Raw genomic sequence first — 21,348 nt, forward strand, 5'->3', positions numbered from 1 at the left:
TTACTAACTTAGTAAGGCTAGTCATATTCTTCTCATAGAACTTCTGGCTATTGAAGTTTGTTAATAAACACAAACTTTGAATAGGATCCACTTTTTAGTTTTTAATTTCTTTTTCTGTGATTTGTTTTTTTAATATTTTTTTTCCCAATACTTCAAGTGGTGATTTTGGTTCCAAACTGTAATCTTAATATACAAAAATTAAAAAAAAAATTTACTTTTTTATTAATATTTAATAATATTGGGTTTTTTTATATAATTTCTCCTAAATTAAAATATAAAAATATATATTTTATATATTAAATCATAAAATAACACTAACAAATGCTAAAACTAAAAATAATCTGTGATTTTTTTCAAAAAAGAGTCAGTAAATCATTAATCAACATTGAAAATCATGATTTAATGGCGACCTTTTTTTTATCTTTTTTCCCTATGAAATTTGATGTCGAACAATGACATAAAATCAGTTAAGTCATATAATATTGAAATGGGTCAAATCTGATTCCAAGTTGAATCCAAATCCGAATAAAGCTCGATGATCTGGGTAAATTCTGAACAATAGGATCCGACCCATTTCATGCCCTTTTTACTATTTCTTAAAATAGTTTAAATTTGTTTCTTAAAAAAAAAAAATTGACCGAGTCATTCCCTTCCCTGACCTCACAAAAACCAAAGGTAATAACTGCCAACCCAAAATAACTATTAACACCCATTACTTTATAAACAATACCCTTTCTTCTTCTCCTTAACCCACCACCCTCTTTAGAAGAAGAAAATATAACAACACAAGAGGAGAGAGTATGGCAAAGTCTGTCCCCCTCCTCGCCTTTGCTCTTTGCTTCTTATCCTTCCTTAGCTTTGCCTATTGCCATGACTACTATGTCCAGGGCAAAGTCTACTGCGACACCTGTCGTGTTGCATTCGAGACCCAAGTGAGCGAATATATCAGCGGTAATTTAATATATTCTATATTTCTTCGTCGAATGCATTAAGGATAGATGTTTGGTTGCAGTGATAACTTTATTCCAATAATCCTCAAGGGTTGGTGAGATGGCCAAGATCACGCCTCACGAAGCGGAGGTCTTGGATTCAAACCCACCCCAGGTATTTATTCCAGCAATTACCTTGGGCGGGGGATTACACATGTCCTGAGGATTAGTTGGATACTCTAAGAGGGCCTGACACATTCGTTAAAAAAAAATGACATTATATTAATTAATGGACTTTAATTAAAATTAGAATATTAATAGAACCCCTAGTCCTTATTTTTTTAATGAGTGGTGCTGGGGTGACACACGGGGATCTCAAGGAAATGCATCAAAGATTATGTGTGCGCCACCATGTCATTTGTGTCCCCTTGTGTCACTCCAGCGTTAGCCTTTTTTAATTCCACCTTACACGAGCCTTCATTTATGTTTGGTCAATCCATACTACAAACAAAGACTCTATATCCTTATTTTCTTAGGTTTTCTTTTCAAAAATTTGATTTGCTTGAAGAAGTCATTTTTGGTATATATTCGAAGCGGATTCTGGTTCTAAGGGTTTCATACTCGAGACCAAAAACCGAAATCGATAAGAGCCAGAACTAATGTTTTATTTAGGATTTGGTTATATGGGTATATGTGGAACCAACCCGTTGACACCATTACATATGAGTGATCAATCCAATTTTTCAAATTATAAAAAATATTTCAATACATTAATATTTTGTACCTTACACATGGATTCCTCCTTTCGATGTGTCGAGCAGGAGCTAAGGTGCGCTTAGAATGCAAAGACCGTGCAATTGGGCAGTTGATGTACTCCATCGAGGGTGAATGTGATGAATCGGGCTCCTATAATCTACCGGTAGAAGGGGATCATGAGGAAGAGATATGTGAAGTATTGGTGTTGAAGAGCCCAAGGCTCGATTGCAATGAACTCATTCCTGGGCATGATCGTGCTCGTGTTCTCATCACCAATAATAATGGAATTTCGTCAAATATTCGCTATGCTAATTCGTTGGGGTTCATGAAGAAATTACCACTTCCAGTCTGTCCTAAAATTCTTGAGTCATTGGGTCTTCTCCCTTCTGATATCATGGTTTAATTGGATTGTAAACAAGGGTTATAAATATTGATTTCTTCTTCTTAATAATGTGTTTATTAATATAATTTTTTAAGTGGCTTTTGAATTTTAATATTTAGTTATTAAAATTTGATGAGATGAGGCCCTTTTTCGTGCACGCCGATGGTGCCCCTTTCTCTCTCCTGTCCATAGTAAAAAAATATTATTTTTCATTGTTGAATTTTATTTCTAAATTTGGGTGCTCGATGGCCGTCTATTTTCAACACCTTGCATCAAGTTCGAAAAAAAATATGTTTTTTAAATATGAATATTTTCATGAAATCTAAAAGGCTGTGCTATTGGATGTCAATGTGATAATCAATGTCGGCCCAATGACCCTTTTTTAAAATCTGAAATCTTAAAAAATAAATCTGTCAGCAGAGGCAAGAGAGAAAAGCTCTCTCTATTGCTGATGTCATTCGTATCATATGTCAAATGTTTGTTGGACTATGAGCAAACACGTCAGGGGCATGCGCCAAAAGGTGTTACATTATCAGCACTCTTAATTATTTATTGATTCAACTTAGTGTATAGGTTGGACAAGCAATCCAAGCTTTTTTTTATCTTTTCATTCATGGGCTTTTCGAATGGGACATGAGTAGATCAAGCCCATTAAAATGGGATGTCCATGAAGTCAAGTGAATTAAAATTTAGATAGAGTTATTTAACTAGTTCTGCTCGTGCGGGGAGCTAGCAAATGTTTGGATAGAGCTCCTTGACACTTTTACTCTTGCGCGGAGAGGATGATGGACTTCTGTTCTTAAGCAAAGAAGTGTATCCACACAGAATGTCGCCCAAGTTGGTGTAGGGAAGTTATTTTGAATATTTATTTATAAAATATTTCTTTTAATTTATGTTTTATATTTTTATTTATTTATTTTTTCAAACGGGCATTGGATATAGAAATTTCTCATGGAGCTTTTAGTCTGTCTCCATGATGAGCCTCTCTCTAAAGTCAACTCAATGATTGAACTTTTTTTTTTTGAGAAGGACTTTTCTAACCTCAACCCAAGGCAGAGGTTGCCCATTAACATGACCGTTAGGATTTGAGGAAAAAAACACAAATTTTCTTGAGATAAGTATCAATCTTTCATGGACAAATACACCTTTTCCTCGATATAACAAAGAGCATCAACCCGTGGGTGAGGTTAGCATTTACGATTTTTGAATTCAAATAAATCAATCTATTTGATCCAATGACTTTGTAACTGGTTCAGAGGTTTAGATCGTGGAAATGTTCCAGTTTCATAACCACCTCAACTACCTAGAAACCACCCACTTTTTCCATCTTTCAAATCAAAGTTACCTCTCTCTCTCTCTCTCTCTAAATAAATTTGTTATTTATCGATTTTAGATCTATTTGGGAAGATCTAAGGGTTGGGAGCAATCCCTACTAATAACCACCTCAACTACTTGGAAATCACCCATTTTTTTTTTTTTTGGTCTTTCAAATTCTAGGGCTGTGTTTGAGATTGCCGACAATCCTAAGTAATATTTGAAATCTCACAAGAGAGTTGCTATTGGTACCCTACCTTTTACTTAATATAACCCAAGTAAACATAAAGAAAATAAGTGAATGATTGAAATTAGGTAAAAGTTGGGATGCCAATAGAAATTCTCTCATTTGTTTTTGTTATATTTCCAATTTTTGGGTTTAGGATTTTATACAAGCCCAATCATAATCATAAACAACTATTGAAAATTGTTTGAACGTGTGATATAATGTTTTGTAAACTTGAGATAATAATTTGAGCTAAATCTATGTAATGTTTGAAGAGTATGTTCTAATTTTTAATTGGGATGTAACAAGTAAAATTTGATGTGCCAATAGTAACTCTCAAAGTTAAACATATGTTTCATTTGGTTTTCAATGAGTACAAAATATTTAACGTGCAAGGATATTCAACGAGTACAAAATTTTCAATGTATAAGAAACAAATGCACAAAATGACCCAAAGCATAGGATTTAAGGCATCTGCTAATATATATATATAATGGTGGATCATGGGACATAAATAAAAACAATCATTTTTCAAAAAAGATCATCCTCACAAAAAATCAGTTCAATCTGAAACCTCTAAATCCATCAAAAGTTATTTACAAATTAAGGGTAAAAAAATTGACAATCTATATTTTAAATTACTTTTGATTGGGTTAGAAGTTTCAGATTGGATTGAGATTTTTTTTAAGGATGATCCTCTCATCATAGAGATCATCCTTACAAAAAACTAGCTAAATCCCAAACTTCTAACCCATATTTTAAAAAATAATTGTCATTAAATTATTTTTACTTATGTCCCATGATCAGCCCTAAATATATATATATACACACGGTTGGATTTGGATTCTAAAGTTGGGATTTTATTGGACGTTCATTTTTGAAGTCTTTGATCAAGCAATTTTTAACCTAATCAAAAGCGTGATGAGCTCTCGAGGGCTGAGGTGTCATTTGGGTCAAAGTGGCAACCCACGTGGCCCAAATAAAGACATCAGTACAAATCCTAAATGGTTTCTTTGGCCCATCTAACATTTTTCAGATTTATACCATATATTTTATTTAAATAGATTAAGTTTATTTGTATCTTATATATCAAATAACAATTCATGGGATTCGGATCCGATAAAATCCATCAACAAGAGTCTGATCCAATTCTTGTTCGGTCTAGGTTTGATCCGATCCTTATCGGATTAGTCTCAAATTAAACCTGATTCAATCGATTGACAACGCTGGGCCTAAAATCCAAAAGATCATAAAAAAGATTGTAAGAGTAACTTGATTTGAAGACACATACTTATATTATTATTAATTATTATTAGATGTAATAAATTATTACTAGATCATTTTAAATATTTTTACTCACGAGTTGTCAATAAGACTAGTTTTATCGAAAAGTTCCGATTCAATAAGTTTGATAAAAATAGTAAATTTATAAATATTCCAAAAATATATTTTGATATTTAAAATAAATAAATAAAAATATTTATTTTTTGTTCTCCACAAAAATGTTTTATGTTGTCAAATAACTTGGTCAAGTTTCTGATTTGACTCATTGCATTTTCAAGCTCACACTCGACTGATTTGATGAGTTGAGTGGATGATTTTCCAGTTGAATAAAAGAGTTGATTCCATAGAACTTCTAGAGTTGATTAGGCCGAGTTTTGAGTCGATTTCGAGTTTTACAGTCCCATCTTTAAACGTACAATTATTAGTCTGAACGAATATTCCAACAGCCAAAGAGAAAGAAAGAAGCAGAAGGGTTTATACGGTATATTTGTTCGAATAAATTCTTCTATGTTTTTTGAGGTGATTTTTACCTACCCCACTACTTTTTGGTCAATATTAGAGATACCCCCTATGTTTTCAATAATGACATGCCCCTTGACCAAGGTGTCATTTGAGAAACTAACGTAAAATAACCTAAATGTCCTTATCTTCAACCATCTGTTATCTTTATATTGTTATCCACTTAACCTTTATGGTAAATTACTATTAATTTACTAAACCTGATTTTCAATCTATCAGGTTCAATCTATTGTAGAAAATCATTGATTTTTCTATAAAAAATCATCATTCTCATCTAAAAATTATGTCTTGTTTTTTAGATTTGACGATTAACTTATTAAATCTTGTATTTAATCACAACGTGAAAAAGTCTATAGTTGACAATTGGCTGTTGAATTTTATGAAATTCAGTTTCTAAAATTTTTGGGCTCTGACCCATCGGATTTTTTTGTCAAAATTTTCAATTTTCAAATAATGAATATCTCGCCAAAGCTCTTGATTTTTCTACCTACCCACCATCCCGACTTGTTCTTGATGTTTGAAAGTTGAAGAAGACAAAATCTTAATCTTGAAGAAGATGGTAAAAATCTCTACCCTAAGGTTAAAGATGATTGGCTTAGCTTAAAACTAAAAGTAGATTATTGGTTTTGCAGAGAAAATAAGCTAGAAAGTGAATATGAGGGCTTTCAAGTCATTTATATTAGTCTCACAGAGAACACCTACATCAAAGGGGCATGTCATCAATTTCTAAAAAAGCAGGGGTATCTCTAATATTGACCCAGAAGTGGTGTCTTCTTCAGGTTTGGAGAATAAATTCACAGTTCCTTACGCTACAATTTGGTTTGTGTTGGCATCCAATAACATGAGTAAAGGTGATAGCAAAGGGAATCTCGTACTGGTGCAACTTGGGTCGAGCCTGACTGATCCAACATGACATTGGGCCGCCTTTAGTGGGCCATGTGCATACATGCCATAATTTGGACACCTAGTGTGGTCTTGTGGTGCATGAGCACTAGATTCAAAAATGGTTTTATTTTGATGCAGCCCTTCATGATTTGATGAATATTTGAGATACCCCTATGTTTTCAGTTTTCAAACTGTTGATATGTCCCCTTTGACCTTGGTTTTCTATCATAGATTAGTAAAAAAAATACTTAAATGCCCTCGTCTTTAATGTTAAACCAAAAATCATTAATTTTTCTTCCCAAAATTAATCGTCTTCAATCTTTGGTAAAATTTCTCACTCCCTCATCTTCAACTGTTGAGTTTAATCCCGCATCGGACATTCATTGTCTTGTCTCTCTCCTTACAAGCTCCTGACCATCTTCATTCATTGATCTCTATTTTCTATCATGGTTTGTAAAAAATAACTTAAATGCCCTCGTCTTTAATATTAAACCAAAAATCCTTTATTTTTCTTCTCAAAATTAATCGTCTTCAATCTTTGGCAAAATTTCTCATCCCACATCGAACATTTATTACCTTATCTCTCTCTTTACAAGCTCTTGGTCCTCTTCATTCACTATCAATTGGTTTTGAGTTGGACCCCCCAAATTTATCATGGTATCAGAGAGGGTCTTTCTCTCCTTCATGTCACGCAATTCATATCTCCACGTGCTTTGGCCAAATCCAATTCACTCATGTGGGGGTGTTGTTGAGTTTAGTCCCACATCGTTGGTTTTATATTGGACCCCCAAATTTATCGTCAATATTTAAATTTTATCTACTTCATGGATTGAATAAATATTGAATAATTAATATATATATATATATATACACTTAGAGGTTGGGGAGCTCAAAATGACAGATTTTTTAAAGGAAAATCAAGGCTATTAAATGTTGAAGATAAGGGCCTTTAGGTTATATTTTGCTAGTCTATAATAAAAAACATGGTTGGAGGGGCATGTTATTAGTTTGAAAACATAGGGGCATATAAAATATTCATCAAAATGTGGAGTAATGAGGGCCTCCAAATCACCTTTATATAATCAAAGTTGAATACAATTAGATAATATTTTGACTTAGACCACTCATTTGATTTTGAAGAATCTAAACTGTTAATTTAGAATATATACATATAGGGAGCGGTTCAACAGCCCCATCATGGTGCCCCATATGGTGCCATGCATTTTTCAAAACATGGGTTACAAGCTTTGGAATGAGCTGATTTTTTGTGAGGATGATCTCTATGATGAGGAGATCATCCTCACCAAAAATCAGCTCATTCCAAAACTTCTAACCCCGTCAAAAGTTATTTACAAAAATTAGACGGTCCACAATTCTTCAACTTGTAAAATAGGGTTAGAAGTTTCAAAATGAGCTGATTTTTTGTGAGGATGATCTCTTCACTGTAGAGATCATCCTCACAAAAAATCAGCCTATTCCAAAACTTGTAACCCCATCAAAAGTTATTTACAAAAAATGCATGTCCCCATATAGGCACCATAAGGGGCTGTTGAACCGCTCCCATATATATATATATATAGGGTCCCGTTCAGCAACAAACATTTTGACCAACATTTTGGCAAAACATTTTTCAAAACATGGGTTAGAGGTCTTGGAATGAGCTGATTTTTGGTGAGGATGATCTCTACGGTGAGGAGATTACCCTCACCAAAAATCAGCTCATTCCAAAACTTCTAGCCCCAGTTTACAAGTTGAAAAATCGTGGACCGTCCATTTTTTGTTAATCATTTTATGGGGTTAGAAGTTTTGGAATGGGCTGATTTTTGGTGATGACGATCTCCTCGCCGTAGAGATCATCCTCACCAAAATCAGCCCATTCCAAGACCTCTAACCCATGTTTTGAAAATGTTTTGCCAAAATGTTTGTCAAAATGTTTGTTGCTGAACATTTCCCATATATATATATATATATAGGGTCCTGTTCAACAACAAACATTTTGGCAAAATATTTTTCAAAACATGGGTTAGAGGTCTTGGAATGGGCTGATTTTTGGTGAGGATAATCTCTACGGTGAGGAGATCATCCTCACCAAAAATCAGCCCATTTCAAAACTTCTAGCCCCAGTTTACAAGTTGAAAAATCGTGGACCATCCATTTTTTGTAAATCATTTTTGATGGGGTTAGAAATTTTGGAACGGGCTGATTTTTGGTGATGATAATCTCCTCACCATAGAGATCATCCTCACCAAAAATCAGCCCATTCCAAAAGCTCTAACCTATGTTTTTGAAAATGTTTTGCCAAAATGTTTGTTGCTAAACATTTCCCATATATATATATATATATATTAATAATGTTAAAATATTCTATGATCTTCTGGTTGAGAACAAATAATCCAAAATGTCGTCCATACGAACCCCACGAGGGTAATAAGAACAAGAAGTAAGTTAGGTAATATTTTCAAATTGATGACATGTTGCTCTCGACTTTGTGCTTTTCATACAAATTAATGAAATATTACATAAGGATGTGTTTGGTTGCAGATGAAAAGTAGGTGGGAAATTAATTTTTCATAGATAATTTTTTATGTATTTGATTGATTTTTTCTATGGAAAATGAATTCCCACCTTCATCCCAAATATCTAACAAAGTTTATTTTCATTTTCCTAGTTATCCTCATGGAAGAATGAAATTCACCCTCAAATAATAAAATTTGATTTTTTTCAATCTACTCATTTCTCACTACCATTTTTCTAGAGATTTCAAATTCCATAGAAAATGAATTTCATACAATTTAACAAACTCTAAATGCCCTCTTCTTCATGATTTTAGCAACAAAAAAAAAAAAAAACACTTGATTTTTCTCCCAAAAATTTGTCATTATCAAGCACTTCAAATTCCATGCAAAAAACTCTTAATATTGAACTTTTAATCTATAAAATCTACTCTTGAATCCATCATTTTTGAACTTTGGCTCAACTCCTTATAGAAAATTCTAGATTTTTCTACTCAAAATTCAATTATCTTCAACTTTTGAAGAAAAAAAAGAAAAAATTCTTACCCTGGAAATTTGAGGATTAAAATGGATACAATCTTAATATTGAAGATTGATTGATTTTGGGAAGAAAAAAAAATCCAGGATTTGGTTACACCTTGAAGATGAGGGTATTCAGGTCATTTTAAGACGTAAGTGAAGGGGCTTGCCAAAACTGTTCTAAAATATTGGGGTATCTCAAATATTCACCAAAATGTGGAGGGGTGTATCTAATTACCAATTAGAAACGGAAATCAAATTCCCCCCCTCCACATTCCCGCTTTCTAGTTACATCAACACACCGTTACACGTCTGTGTTTCCCTCTCTCTTATAAACCCCAGCTCCTCATCAAGACATCAACAACCATTCACGCTTTGGTCTCTCTCTCTCTCTCTCTCTCTCTCTCTCTCCGTGTCTCTTATAAATTCCAACTTCTCGTCTAGACATCAACACCCATTAACGCATTTTTTTTAAGTCTTTCTCTCTCTCTCTCTCTCATTTCTCTTTTACTTCTGCCATGAGTTGCTGTGAACACAACTCTTGCAATGCTGAGACTCAAATTTTGGCTGTTATTCTGGATTTAGATGGAACCCTATTGAACACAGGTTCATTTCTTTTTAGTTTCTATGTTCTGTTCAATCACATTTCTTTGATGGGTCTTTTTTTTTTTTTTTTTGAAATTCTATGTGGTTATTTACTTACACAGAGAAAGCTACAAAGGACATTTTAAAGGAATTTTTGGGGAAATATGGGAAAGTTTTGGATATTGAGAAGGAAGATAACAGATTGGGTCAGATGCATATGGAATCAACAACCTCAATTGTTAAGGATTATGACCTCCCTTTGACCCCTTCTCAGTTCTCCATGGAAATCATGCCTTTGTATCATCAGAGGCAAGTACCATCTCTCTCTCTCTCTTTCCTTATGTGTGTGTGTATGTAATATTCAGTTTTTCTCTTATTTCTTTGTGGAAGTACTTTACTTGCATTAGGACTTATTGAACTTGTTATTTTTTATGATTATGTCACATAAGTATATAAAACATCAAAAGGGTATTTTAGATTTAAAAAAAAAACTGTTTTTGTTTTATTTTCTAAATTTGATCATAAATAGAAGATGCAGAAACTTTTTGTAACTCTGTTTTATTGATAAATATGTGTCCTCTTTCTTATTGTAGAAATTTGGGTGCGAGAAACAACGATAATGAACAGAAAAAATAAGCAACTCAAGAATAAAGAGAGAATACAGCACATAATTTACGTGGTTCGGTCTATGGGTGATGATGAGATCCTTTCACTAGAACTGTGGAAACCAGAGTTATAATCTCTCAATCTCACTTCCCCTCAGAATTTTTTTTTGAAAATCCCTCTTAGAAACCCTAAAACTAGTTTGCTTTGAATTTATAGCCCATACAATGACAAAATTGCACCTAGGGAAAAAGTTATGAAGCTGGACTTGAGGAGTCATTGGCATACAGTTCATTCTGCCAATATAATACCACCAATGGTACGCAATAAGAAAGACAGAACTCAAATACTTCCATAATGTGCGGCTATCCTTCAACAACTAGAACATCGTTCACAATCGTTCAGTGTGTCAATGAGATAACCTATGAAATTTGGAAAACTTACTAGGCTTTTTCTCAAAAGATATAAGAAGGAGTTGGCTATCTTCTTTAGAAACTAATTTGGGTAGATGTTTGATATGAATATTTTAATTGAAGATTGTCACAAAGCCATCGTCGTCATCATTGAAGTCTTATCCCCAAAGATTTGGGATTGGATGAATGAATCTGGTTCCTTCATTCAATTTTTTCTAAACCTGTATCTTCTGTTATTGTAAGTGTTTCATAGAGTGGATCCAAACATTGGTTAAGGTTATTCTTGGAGTAAATTGTACAATTGCCTCTTTTTTATTTGGTTCCATATTGTTGAAATGCCTTGGCATGCCAGTTGGCTTAACCACATATACACCTGGTTGTAAACTTGCACAGCGAAGATCATCATCATCAAATCCTTATCCCCAAGATTTGGGGTTGACTAAACGAATCTTGTTCCTTTATTCCATTCCACCCAAACCCACGACTTCTGTTATTGAAAGATGAGAAAGGATGTCTTAATTTATTAGTTGTATTGGACAATATTGAATAGTAGAGAGCTGACTTGTTAGGTCCTTGCTTGAAGCTTTACTTGAAGCCATTAATGGCAATTCGAAAAGACTTGATGGACATTTATAGCCCATATTCATCATCAAGGATTTTCAATTTGTACAAAAGCGTACTTTTCATGGATTGTTTGGTGTTTGGCTATAGGTTACTTGACATCAAATGGATTGAGTGGTCCACGATTGCTCATCCAAGTGAAGGAATTGCCTCATGTCTACAAGGATGGTTCTCAACATACCATGGTTGATGCCATAGTTCCTAGTATGGAAACAAATGTGCAAAGGGAAGTGAAGAATAGAAATAGGAAATGCATCATTCTTTTCAAAATCTGTGACTATATCATGGAGCCAGAAAAAATGCAAAAAACAAGATGTCAGAAACCTGAATTTTTGTGGTGTAGAAAAATTGTGTGATAGAGCCAACAATAACAATCAAAACTAATTTTCAAATCAAAGTAGAAAGAGCACACCACAAAATTTATGTGGTTTGGCAAGATTGCCTACATTCACGGGCGGTGATGTGATTTTTTCAGTATCACTCAATAGCACATGAAAACTAGGGTTAGAATATCTCAATATCACTTTCTCTTAGAAACCTAAAAGTCCTCTATAGAAATCCTAAAATGAGTTTTCTATGAATATATAAACCGACACAAAAAATTGTCCGTAGGGTCAGATAGTTATGAAATTGAGTGAAAAAGTCACACTAAATTTTTTGGTTTGGAAGCTTCGCCCCCAAACCCCCAACCTTCAAGCAAGGAGTGTAGTCATCTCAATGTCGAGCTAGACCCACAGTATTCACTCCTTGGTGTAAAGCCTCCCCTGCTAATATTAACTGCCACCAATATAATACAAGATTACCATCTCTCAATCTCGATTTCTCTCAAAAACTGAAAATCCCTCACAGAAACACTAAAATGAGTTTTCTTTGAATATAGAAACTTTACAAAGATGAAATTGCCTCGATGGAAAATAGTTACGAAATTGAGTAAAAAAGTCACCCTAAGTAAGATGGGTCGGGAGCTCTACCCCAAACCATATGACAAGGGCCATACTGCCCCCTAATAATCTCAGCATGGAGCTGAACCATGGTATCCACTCCTTGGTATATTGTCTCTTCTTCCAATATAAAACTACCTTCAACAAAATACAAGGCACGAACATAACATGTAGGAAATTGTTTCTTGATTAACTATGAGCTGGAGCACTAATGATCAAGACTTGTGAGCTTGGAATTGTTACATCTTTGGAATTAAGGACCTTGAAGTTCGCTCCTCCCCTCAAGGAGACAATCTGCCTCTTATATTTGTCACTCTATTTAAAACATGGCTAAGATAGTTCGACACTGCCAGATTATTAGTAACTTACACATGGACAAAAGATGATATTGATGTTATGCTAGCTACTGCATGAATATACATATTTTACAATTTTTAGTTTCTTAAACTATTATTTTTCTTATCTCCTATTTTTTTTAGGTGAACAATTATTATATATAGTTTATTATAAAGAATTTTGTTAGATAATTTACAAAATATATTAAGAATAAAATATTTACTTAGTTTGTTACATTAAATGCTTTCCAAATTCATCATGCTTTAAATTAAATTTAGTACCAGGACCATTTATAAGAAGGTTTTGATTTTTTTACAATTTGTTTTTTCTAGGTGGCCACAAGCAAAAGCCCTTCCAGGTGCTAATCGCCTAATCATGCATCTCCATAAGCATGGAGTTCCATTTGCACTAGCTTCAAACTCTATAACAAGAAATATAGAACAAAAACTCTCTCACCAACAAGGTTTTTCTATTGACAATCTGACACATTCTATCATCCAACATCTTGCATTTCTTGTGTATTTGACTTAATTTTATTTATTTATTTATATATTTCATTTATTGTTAACAATATTGAATTATAGTCTAGGAAAAATGCCGCAAAGGCAATATTTTAGTGAAAATATGGACCAAAAGGTTTCCAAACAAAAAATATTATTTTTTTAACGCCCATTTTCTAGAATATTGTCCTTATAGACAATGTTGTCAACTCATATAAGTGATGGTATGTGACTAGCATATAAGATTCACACATTGCATATGAGATGGCTTATGCATTTTTTAAAATAAAAAATAAGTTAAAAAATAGGAGATTATTACCACAGATCTAGAGAAACATATTTGTTAAATTTTATTCCCAATTTAAATGATTTATTACATTTGCATATTTAACAAGTATGCAAGAAGCCAATAATGCATAAGCTTGTGATAGTTAGAAGTACGAGAAGTAGACATGGAAGAAATATAAGAATTAATAAGTAGAACTAGAAGAATTAATCTTTTAGAGCTTGTAGTTGACTAGTTATATAGATTACAAAATAGAGAATGAGCTTGTGAGAGTTAGAAAGTGCATTTTGTAGTTATTAGAATTGATTAAGATGTAAAAAAAAATAAGGTTGTTGTCTAATGGTCAAATTTGGACCATTGGACAGCTATGCAATCACATACTGTATATGTGATCTCTTAAGCACCCAATAGCTATATTTTTTCATGTGCTACTATCGCATATTCAAAAAAAATCCCAAGGTCACATGTGTGAATATGCGGAAAAAATATCCAGGTCTGCTTATGCGAATATGTGATTGCATATGACAACACTGTTTATAGTAACCTTTTCAAGTACTATTTATTAAATGCTTAAAACTCCCTTTAAAGCATCATTCAAAGCTTTAAAACACGTAGTCTCTTTGATGACGAAGATGATGATATGATGTTGTTGATGATGATGATGATGTGACGATAATCAACATCATCAAGGCTTTGAATGACGCTTTGATTGAAAGGAAACATATTTTTTCAAAGCTTTGATTGATGCTTTAAAGTGCATTTTAAGTATTTAATTAAAATAAAAAAAAAAAGCTTCAAAGGGTCCTTACAAGGATACTATTCTAAAAAGTGGGGCTTAAAAGGTCCATATTTCCTATCAGGATACACCTTTTGCTCTATATTTTCAAAAAGATGACCTCTAGCGGCAATTTCCCTATAAATTATCATCATTGTTTTCATTCACTTACACTACCAGAATCATTTTTGTTCACACTATACCTTTGGACTATGACATTCGGATACTTAAATGTGCACCCATGTTTGCATGCTACATGGATGGATACCTATACTTATTATTTCTTATACCATTGGTTATTTTGTTGACTTCTAATATGTACCAAAAAATGTTCCATCATTGTCATCATCATCATCAAAGCCTTCTCCCAAAATATGGGATCCGCTGAACCTTTTTCCTCCATCCACTTTGTTCTACTGTCATAATATAGATAAACATTTGGGCCTCAAAGCTCACCCTTTGGAATCCACACACGTCAACATTCAAATCCAAATGAAAGAATAATTTACAATATTTTCAGGCCATACCTCTTCAACATTCAACGGCCGTCATAAAAATTGCTCCAATCAAGCTATGCTCGATGTTCTTTGAGCAAATGTTTCACATGAATCCGGTTAATCCGTTCAATCACTCAATTATGTTGTGCAATTCTAGTCACTGTCCAGTGTATATCAACCTTGTTCATATTATAAAGATCCTGAAACAATTAAGTATGTTATGTGTTCAACGGTGTGCTATGTCCACAAGATAGTAAAAAAAACATGGTTTAATCTTCTTCATTTTAGAGATAACAACTAACAAGTGCCAGAACTTCTCTAGCTCTCAAACCATAAACCCAAAGAAAAATCACAATATTCAACTATTTTCCATAATAAAGTTACCAACACCACAATAAGTTCTGCACCCTTCTATATGAAGAGATCTATATAGACCTGTGTCTCTCACTCAATTTCAGAATCAAGGCTTCACTACCTTTTACAAACAAAGGATGTCTAACAGATATAGTTAGCTTGTCGGAGATGTGTGATTGACTGACGTCTCTAATCATCAATTCAATTCCATAAAAAAAGATCATTTCTTCTATGTATTAATTCTCATTGGAGTTAAGTATATTATTGTTATTTCCACTCTTATTTATGGATGACTCTTCCACAGTTGTATCAACCTTTGTACTCATCATCCAAAAAAAAAAAAAAAGAAACCTTCATCTTAATTGTTTATTTCTCTTTCTGTTGTACACTATTTTCACACTTGTCTGTGCTATGGTTGGTCTGGTTCACTTTATTTAGATGACTTGTAGTTGATCAATTATATTTTTCCTGTATTATTTTTCTACTCAATTTGGTTCATTTCAAACACTTCATGTAGGATGGAAGGAAATGTTTTCGGTAATTCTTGGAAGCGATCAGGTTAATTCTGGGAAACCCTCTCCTGAGATGTAAGACTAAACATTTTGAGTTCCTTAAGTGATGGTAGTGGACATTTACTTTTTTACCGAAAATCTCTTATGAATGAAAGATCTTCTCTCTTTTCCTTTCATACTTATTTCTTTGGTCTCTTCAATTTGGTTTAGATTCCTAGAGGCAGCAAAGAGAATGGGCATAGATGCAGGGCACTGTCTGGTGATCGAGGACTCCTTGTAAGTCATCCTAAGCAATAATTATCTTCAAATAAATAACTTGAATTCTGTTGTAAATAACACTATTATGGATTTTACATCAATTTTTAAATTTTTTTCTGTTGCTCTATGTTCTTGTCAATGCTTAAAGTCAGAATCATTGGAGGTTGTACTGGTGAATTGTCGTTACTATGCCTTGTATTCTGTTTTCATAATTATCTTCCCTAGGGGAAGTATGGTATTTTGAGAAGGAAAAGGAGTCAGTTACGGTTTGGGTAACCAAAATGGTCTAGAGTTGGTTTTGGATTAGGAAACCTACAGTTTTATAAGGGCTATATTCATTCTCAAATATAGTGAAAATTCTCTCATCCTGGAACCTAGTTATAGCTGAACTACATAAATCTTGTGTTTCTTGATTGTTCTTGTTTAGTTTCATAGTATACATCACTAGACCTTGGGATACGTGCTTGCAGTCATAGATATTGGTTTAAGTTGCAGCTCATGGTATAGACTGCTGACCATCTTGAAGCACCATGGTAACTAGATGACAATGACCAATTTAGTGAAACCAAATTCCTTTTGTTGATTGTGCTCCCAAGAGTAAATGTGAAACTGAGAACCACTATTGTCCTACTACTCGACAAACTATTGGATACGAGGGAATTTGAGGAGGGGGGTCGGAGGGGTAGCACTTTGTGTGTTGGATCGTACTAATTAATCACATTCTTTAATTCTCCTTAACCACGCATCTGAGGCTTCTGATAATATAAACGAAGTATAGATATGATGTCTCAGTGAGGTTAGCAGAAGATAAAACACACACACACACTCACAAGTAAAATGCAACATTCAATGTGGACTTCTACTACTTGGCTCACTCATGAAAATTGTGAATATGTATAATTTGTACCATTTGTGTTATATTTAATATTTTTTCATAATCACATTTAACATTTTTCAAATTACTTTTTTTTTTTTTTTTTTTCTTTCTGATGGTGGTGGGTAAGCTGGATTTGAACCCATGACCTCAAAAACGCATTCCAATATGTCATCCAACTGAGCTATGAGTCCAAGCCCATCACAATCTAATGTTTTAGTTTCATAAGTTCTTTGGTTTACCCTTCACAATAAGACTAAAGATCTTAGAAATAATAATTTGTGAGTAACCTGTCGACTTTTTTATTTCCGGTTATGTTTTAGGCCTTGTATGATTCTATCAGTGGTGGAGCCATTTTAGTCTTGAAACAAAGTTAAATGACTTTTCGTTATTTTATTAGAGACCTTATATGGTTTTACAAAATATAAATCCTCACAAATCAATTTTGGCTTTCTCAAGTATTCGATCACTTAAAAACTGCCTTGTTTCAAATCCCTCATCTTTACTGAAATTTAGATATTTCAGTGCAATTGTCTCTCAAATAAACTTTAACAATCATATTCCTTTTTCTTTTCTTTTTTTGATATCGTGGGTATCCCCATCTTTTGGGTGGGACTAATCTTGTGGTCACACACACCACCTCCTCAGAAAGTCCTACGTGCAACAGGTTGAGTCAAGGGTCCACTGGACCCTGGAGGGTGGCCCCAAGAAATTTATAGCTTCGGGGGGTTTCGAACACTTGACCTACTCTTCCTGAGGAGCTTATCAAGGCTCAGCTTGCCACTAGGCCAACCCCTTGGGGTTATCGTATTCCATATCGCTTCATAAACATTGAAGTCACACGGCAATATCATAACTAATTGACACTATAACTTTTTTTTTTGCTCACACCCGCATCACTTTCTATATTTTATATTTCATATTTCAATCAGGGTTGGTGTTACGGCTGCAAAGGCTGCAGGAATGAAGGTAGTGGCTGTTCCATCCCTTCAAACTAAGGCTGATTGTTATTCCATAGCGGATTATGTGCTTCATTCACTATTAGAATTTCGTCCTGAGCTATGTGGTCTTCCTGCATTTGAAGATTGTACATTTCTATTCAATTACTCTTTCATTTTTGTTGTTGTCGATCAGCTTTCTGTGAATCCATGACCATGATTGGTATTAATGGTTGCAGGGGTGGAAAATACGCTGCCAATTGAACCCATGTATGTCAGAGGTCAGGTTAACAAGGGACTTCTATGTGAAGTTTCAGGTCCGTTGAGTTATCTTCTTTATGTTCTTATATCATAATTTTATCTTGACTATCAGAGAGGATCAATATGTTGCATGTTATATATATATATATGTATGTATTTTTCTTTCTATTCTCTGATACTGAATTGTGGTGCTTTGAACTCTCGTCATTTTCATTTATCGTAAAAAATAGATGATGGTTCAACTGCTCTTCCTGATCAAGTTTGGGGAGTTTACTTCGGTTGGGCCAAACTTGGCACAGATGGGATTTTCAAGGTCGTCGTGAGCATTGGATGGAACTGTCTTTCATGTGCTGTAAAGAGAGTAATTGTGAGTAACTAACCATTAAACTGATTTAACTTCCAAATAAGTCTGTTGGGAAGATCTGTATATAGTAGACAACATGAATATCTATTGGGCACAATCTGGGGATAAGCGACTAACATGCAGGGAATCTCATCCATTGTCGTCCCAAAACAAGATTGCAGATAGACAGTTGTGATTATTAGATCTCTTTAATCTTTGATTTTGTTGAGACCCTTTTAATGGTGGACGCTGATCCTGCATCTGTACTTCCCGACATCTCTAAATTTCTATGTTTTGGCTTGCTTTCTTCTCTTTTGCAGAAACCATGTTTAATTGGTGAATTCGACAAGTCTATATCTGATCAACAGTTGCAAATATTGCTTGTTGGCTACATCCGAGAAGTGAATAGCAAGGTAATTGAAAATTTTGTGGAACTCTTTTGTAGAAAACAAACAAAAAAGGGAAAGAGAGAAAAAAAGGATTGTGCACTAGATAGTTTCCCTAAAGATATCCATCAAACTCTGCATTCCGAAGCCTTTAATGAAAATTCTTCCCTACATGTATTAGTCCCACACCTAGTTTACTTCATAGGTATGGTAGTACTATAAGGAGTGACTAAAGATTATTTTTCCTGAAAAACCAAGCTATTAAATCATTCCTTAGCTTGATTTATGTCAAGCACCTTTACATAGTTGGAATTTCTTTCGAACGTCAAAATTTATTTCTCACTTAGATTTTAATCTTTCCTTACTGGTATTGCCTCTGTGCAGACCTGCACATTGATGGATTTCGAAATACTTGACAAAGACAAGTCCATTGCAAGTGAAGCTTTGGATCTTCCTATGTTTGTCCATCATATGAACAACCCTCTCTTAGCAGAAGATTCTTTTGTGGTTGACAATGCAAGCTTCAATGAGAAAGAATAAGGTTAGATTATATATTGGGTGTACTTAGTATTTTAAGATTAAAAAAGTAAAATTAAGGTTAGACTATGTATTAGGAGGTGTTAGTATTTTAAGAATTTGATACCGATCAAAAAACTATTATTTAACTGGTATAATTTCTTTTCAAGCACAATGTTCATAATCTGTCGTAGAAATACGTCAAACGCTCCCATGGGTGGTTTCTGTTTGTGAACAAATTTGGTAGAATTGCGAAATTTGAGCTCAAGTAGCGGTGATTATGCTTGCAGAAGGTGTTATTAGATATTTTGCAATGAAGTGGTAAAATGTGTTCGTCAGTGTACATGTGGGTAAGGTTTTGTATGTGTGTATGAAGAGGGAGCAATGAATGGGGATATTTTGTTTTTGTACCATGGTAGCCTTAACCTTCTAGGAATAATAATCGATGAAGGATGAAACCGCTCATCTGACAACACATGAGATGTGATACATTTGTGGATGGAATGTGCAGATGTGTTGCAGCGCTGGTCGTGATTCTCTCTTTCCCTTCCATTATTGTTTTCTAGTGCAACTGTTCCAAAGCTAAAAACATCACATTTCTATGAATTAAGTTCACGCCTGTGATCTTAAACAACTAAATTGAATCTTTCACCTCGTTCAGTTGTGTTTAAAGCTATGTCTTCGAGTGTGTTCAAATCCGATTAGAAAAATCAAATTCAAATTCAATATTGATTTAGAGTATCAAAGAATTCAAATTTGCAGTTGTGAATTTTTGTGCCTCCCCTGAATTCCATTAAGAAATCACATAAAACTCTTGTCAAAAAAAAAAGTTCATAAACTAATTTTACCAAATTTTATGTTGCATACTTTGGGATTTTATAATAGGGCTGCAACCTTAGACTGGCTCAACTCAAGTGGCAAAGCTCTCGACTTGAGCTCAACTCAACCCGAACATTCATCCGAGTTCAACCTGCTCAGGTTAGCTCGAATTAGGTAGTTTTTGATGGGTTGGGCACATTGAACAAGTCCAATTTTATTTTAATTAACAAAAGAAATTGTATATCTTAAATATAAAATAACTGAGAAACTTTAAAAGTAAATGAAAATGTATAATATAAAAATATTTATACATTATATAATCTTGGTTGCGTTCGGATTGAATTAGGATGTCTGCTTCCTCAACCTGAGCTCAATCCGAATTAAGATTGGGTTGAGTTTTCTAACCCAGACTCAACTCATGTTCTACATAACTCGGTCCAAGGTCATCCATCAATAGGTTGAACCCGGGTTAGCCCGCCCAAGTTGCAAGCCTAATTTTACATTGATGTACTAGCGTTCAAAGTAGAGTCTAACCATAGTTGCTCACACAAATTACCTCTAATCATAGTTTTAAAATTTTGCTAAGTTGAGTCGAGTCAAATCAATTGGATTTTGAGTTGACTTGGCCCCAAGACTCTAAGGATACAACTTATTGAGTCAACTTACAAAATCATTGATGCAACTCATCAATTCAACAGAGTCAATTGAAAATACCCCGAATTAGGTTAGAAAATCAACCTTATCAAATCAAATTGTCCTAATGTCCGAGCACAACGTTTATGGCTTGGAATCAGGTTCCTTGACTAGGAAACATTCCCACTAAATCCCTGCCACCAGGTAGGAGACAACAATTACACCCATGTTGGGTGGTTGACTTGATAAGATAAGTGTCCAAACATAGCTAACAAATAATCATGTCATGTTGGCACAGGGTGGTTAGACTTCGAGAAATATCGACATGTACTAGATTGAATGTAGTCAACTTCTCCGAATATGATTGTGAAGGGTAATAATGGTATATTATCTAGACTGTACACGTGTCCTAATCAAATAAGTGGTACTCGGAGCAAGTCAGTATATCCAGCCCTGCCCAACAACAGGGTAGACCAAAGTAATAACGTCTAGTCTGACTAGTAGGGCAAGACAACGTAAAGGGAGATATGATCTACCTAGCAGGATAGGTCTAGTCTGAATATCTGCATG

At 34.1% G+C, this 21,348-nt stretch overlaps 2 protein-coding genes across 2 annotated transcripts; both read left to right on the forward strand.

Moving 5' to 3' along the window:
• Positions 1–729: 729 nt before the first annotated feature.
• On the forward strand, positions 730–2,161 carry LOC147411169 (olee1-like protein). The gene is made up of 2 exons (XM_086449735.1): positions 730–951; positions 1,751–2,161. Exons 1-2 carry the CDS (start codon positions 801–803, stop codon positions 2,086–2,088), a joined length of 489 nt encoding a protein of 162 aa, XP_086305861.1. The 5' UTR covers positions 730–800; the 3' UTR covers positions 2,089–2,161.
• A 7,527-nt stretch (positions 2,162–9,688) lies between these two features.
• LOC147411170 (bifunctional riboflavin kinase/FMN phosphatase-like) lies at positions 9,689–19,736 on the forward strand. The gene is made up of 10 exons (XM_086445495.1): positions 9,689–9,933; positions 10,035–10,221; positions 13,159–13,289; positions 15,756–15,825; positions 15,961–16,026; positions 17,815–17,969; positions 18,060–18,137; positions 18,312–18,448; positions 18,745–18,837; positions 19,195–19,736. Exons 1-10 carry the CDS (start codon positions 9,846–9,848, stop codon positions 19,348–19,350), a joined length of 1,161 nt encoding a protein of 386 aa, XP_086301621.1. The 5' UTR covers positions 9,689–9,845; the 3' UTR covers positions 19,351–19,736.
• The last annotated feature ends 1,612 nt before the right edge of the window (positions 19,737–21,348 follow it).

Source organism: Akebia trifoliata, chromosome 1 (genome assembly GCF_017979445.1).
Source record: "Akebia trifoliata isolate Shusen 1 chromosome 1, ASM1797944v1, whole genome shotgun sequence".
Taxonomy (NCBI): domain Eukaryota; kingdom Viridiplantae; phylum Streptophyta; class Magnoliopsida; order Ranunculales; family Lardizabalaceae; genus Akebia; species Akebia trifoliata.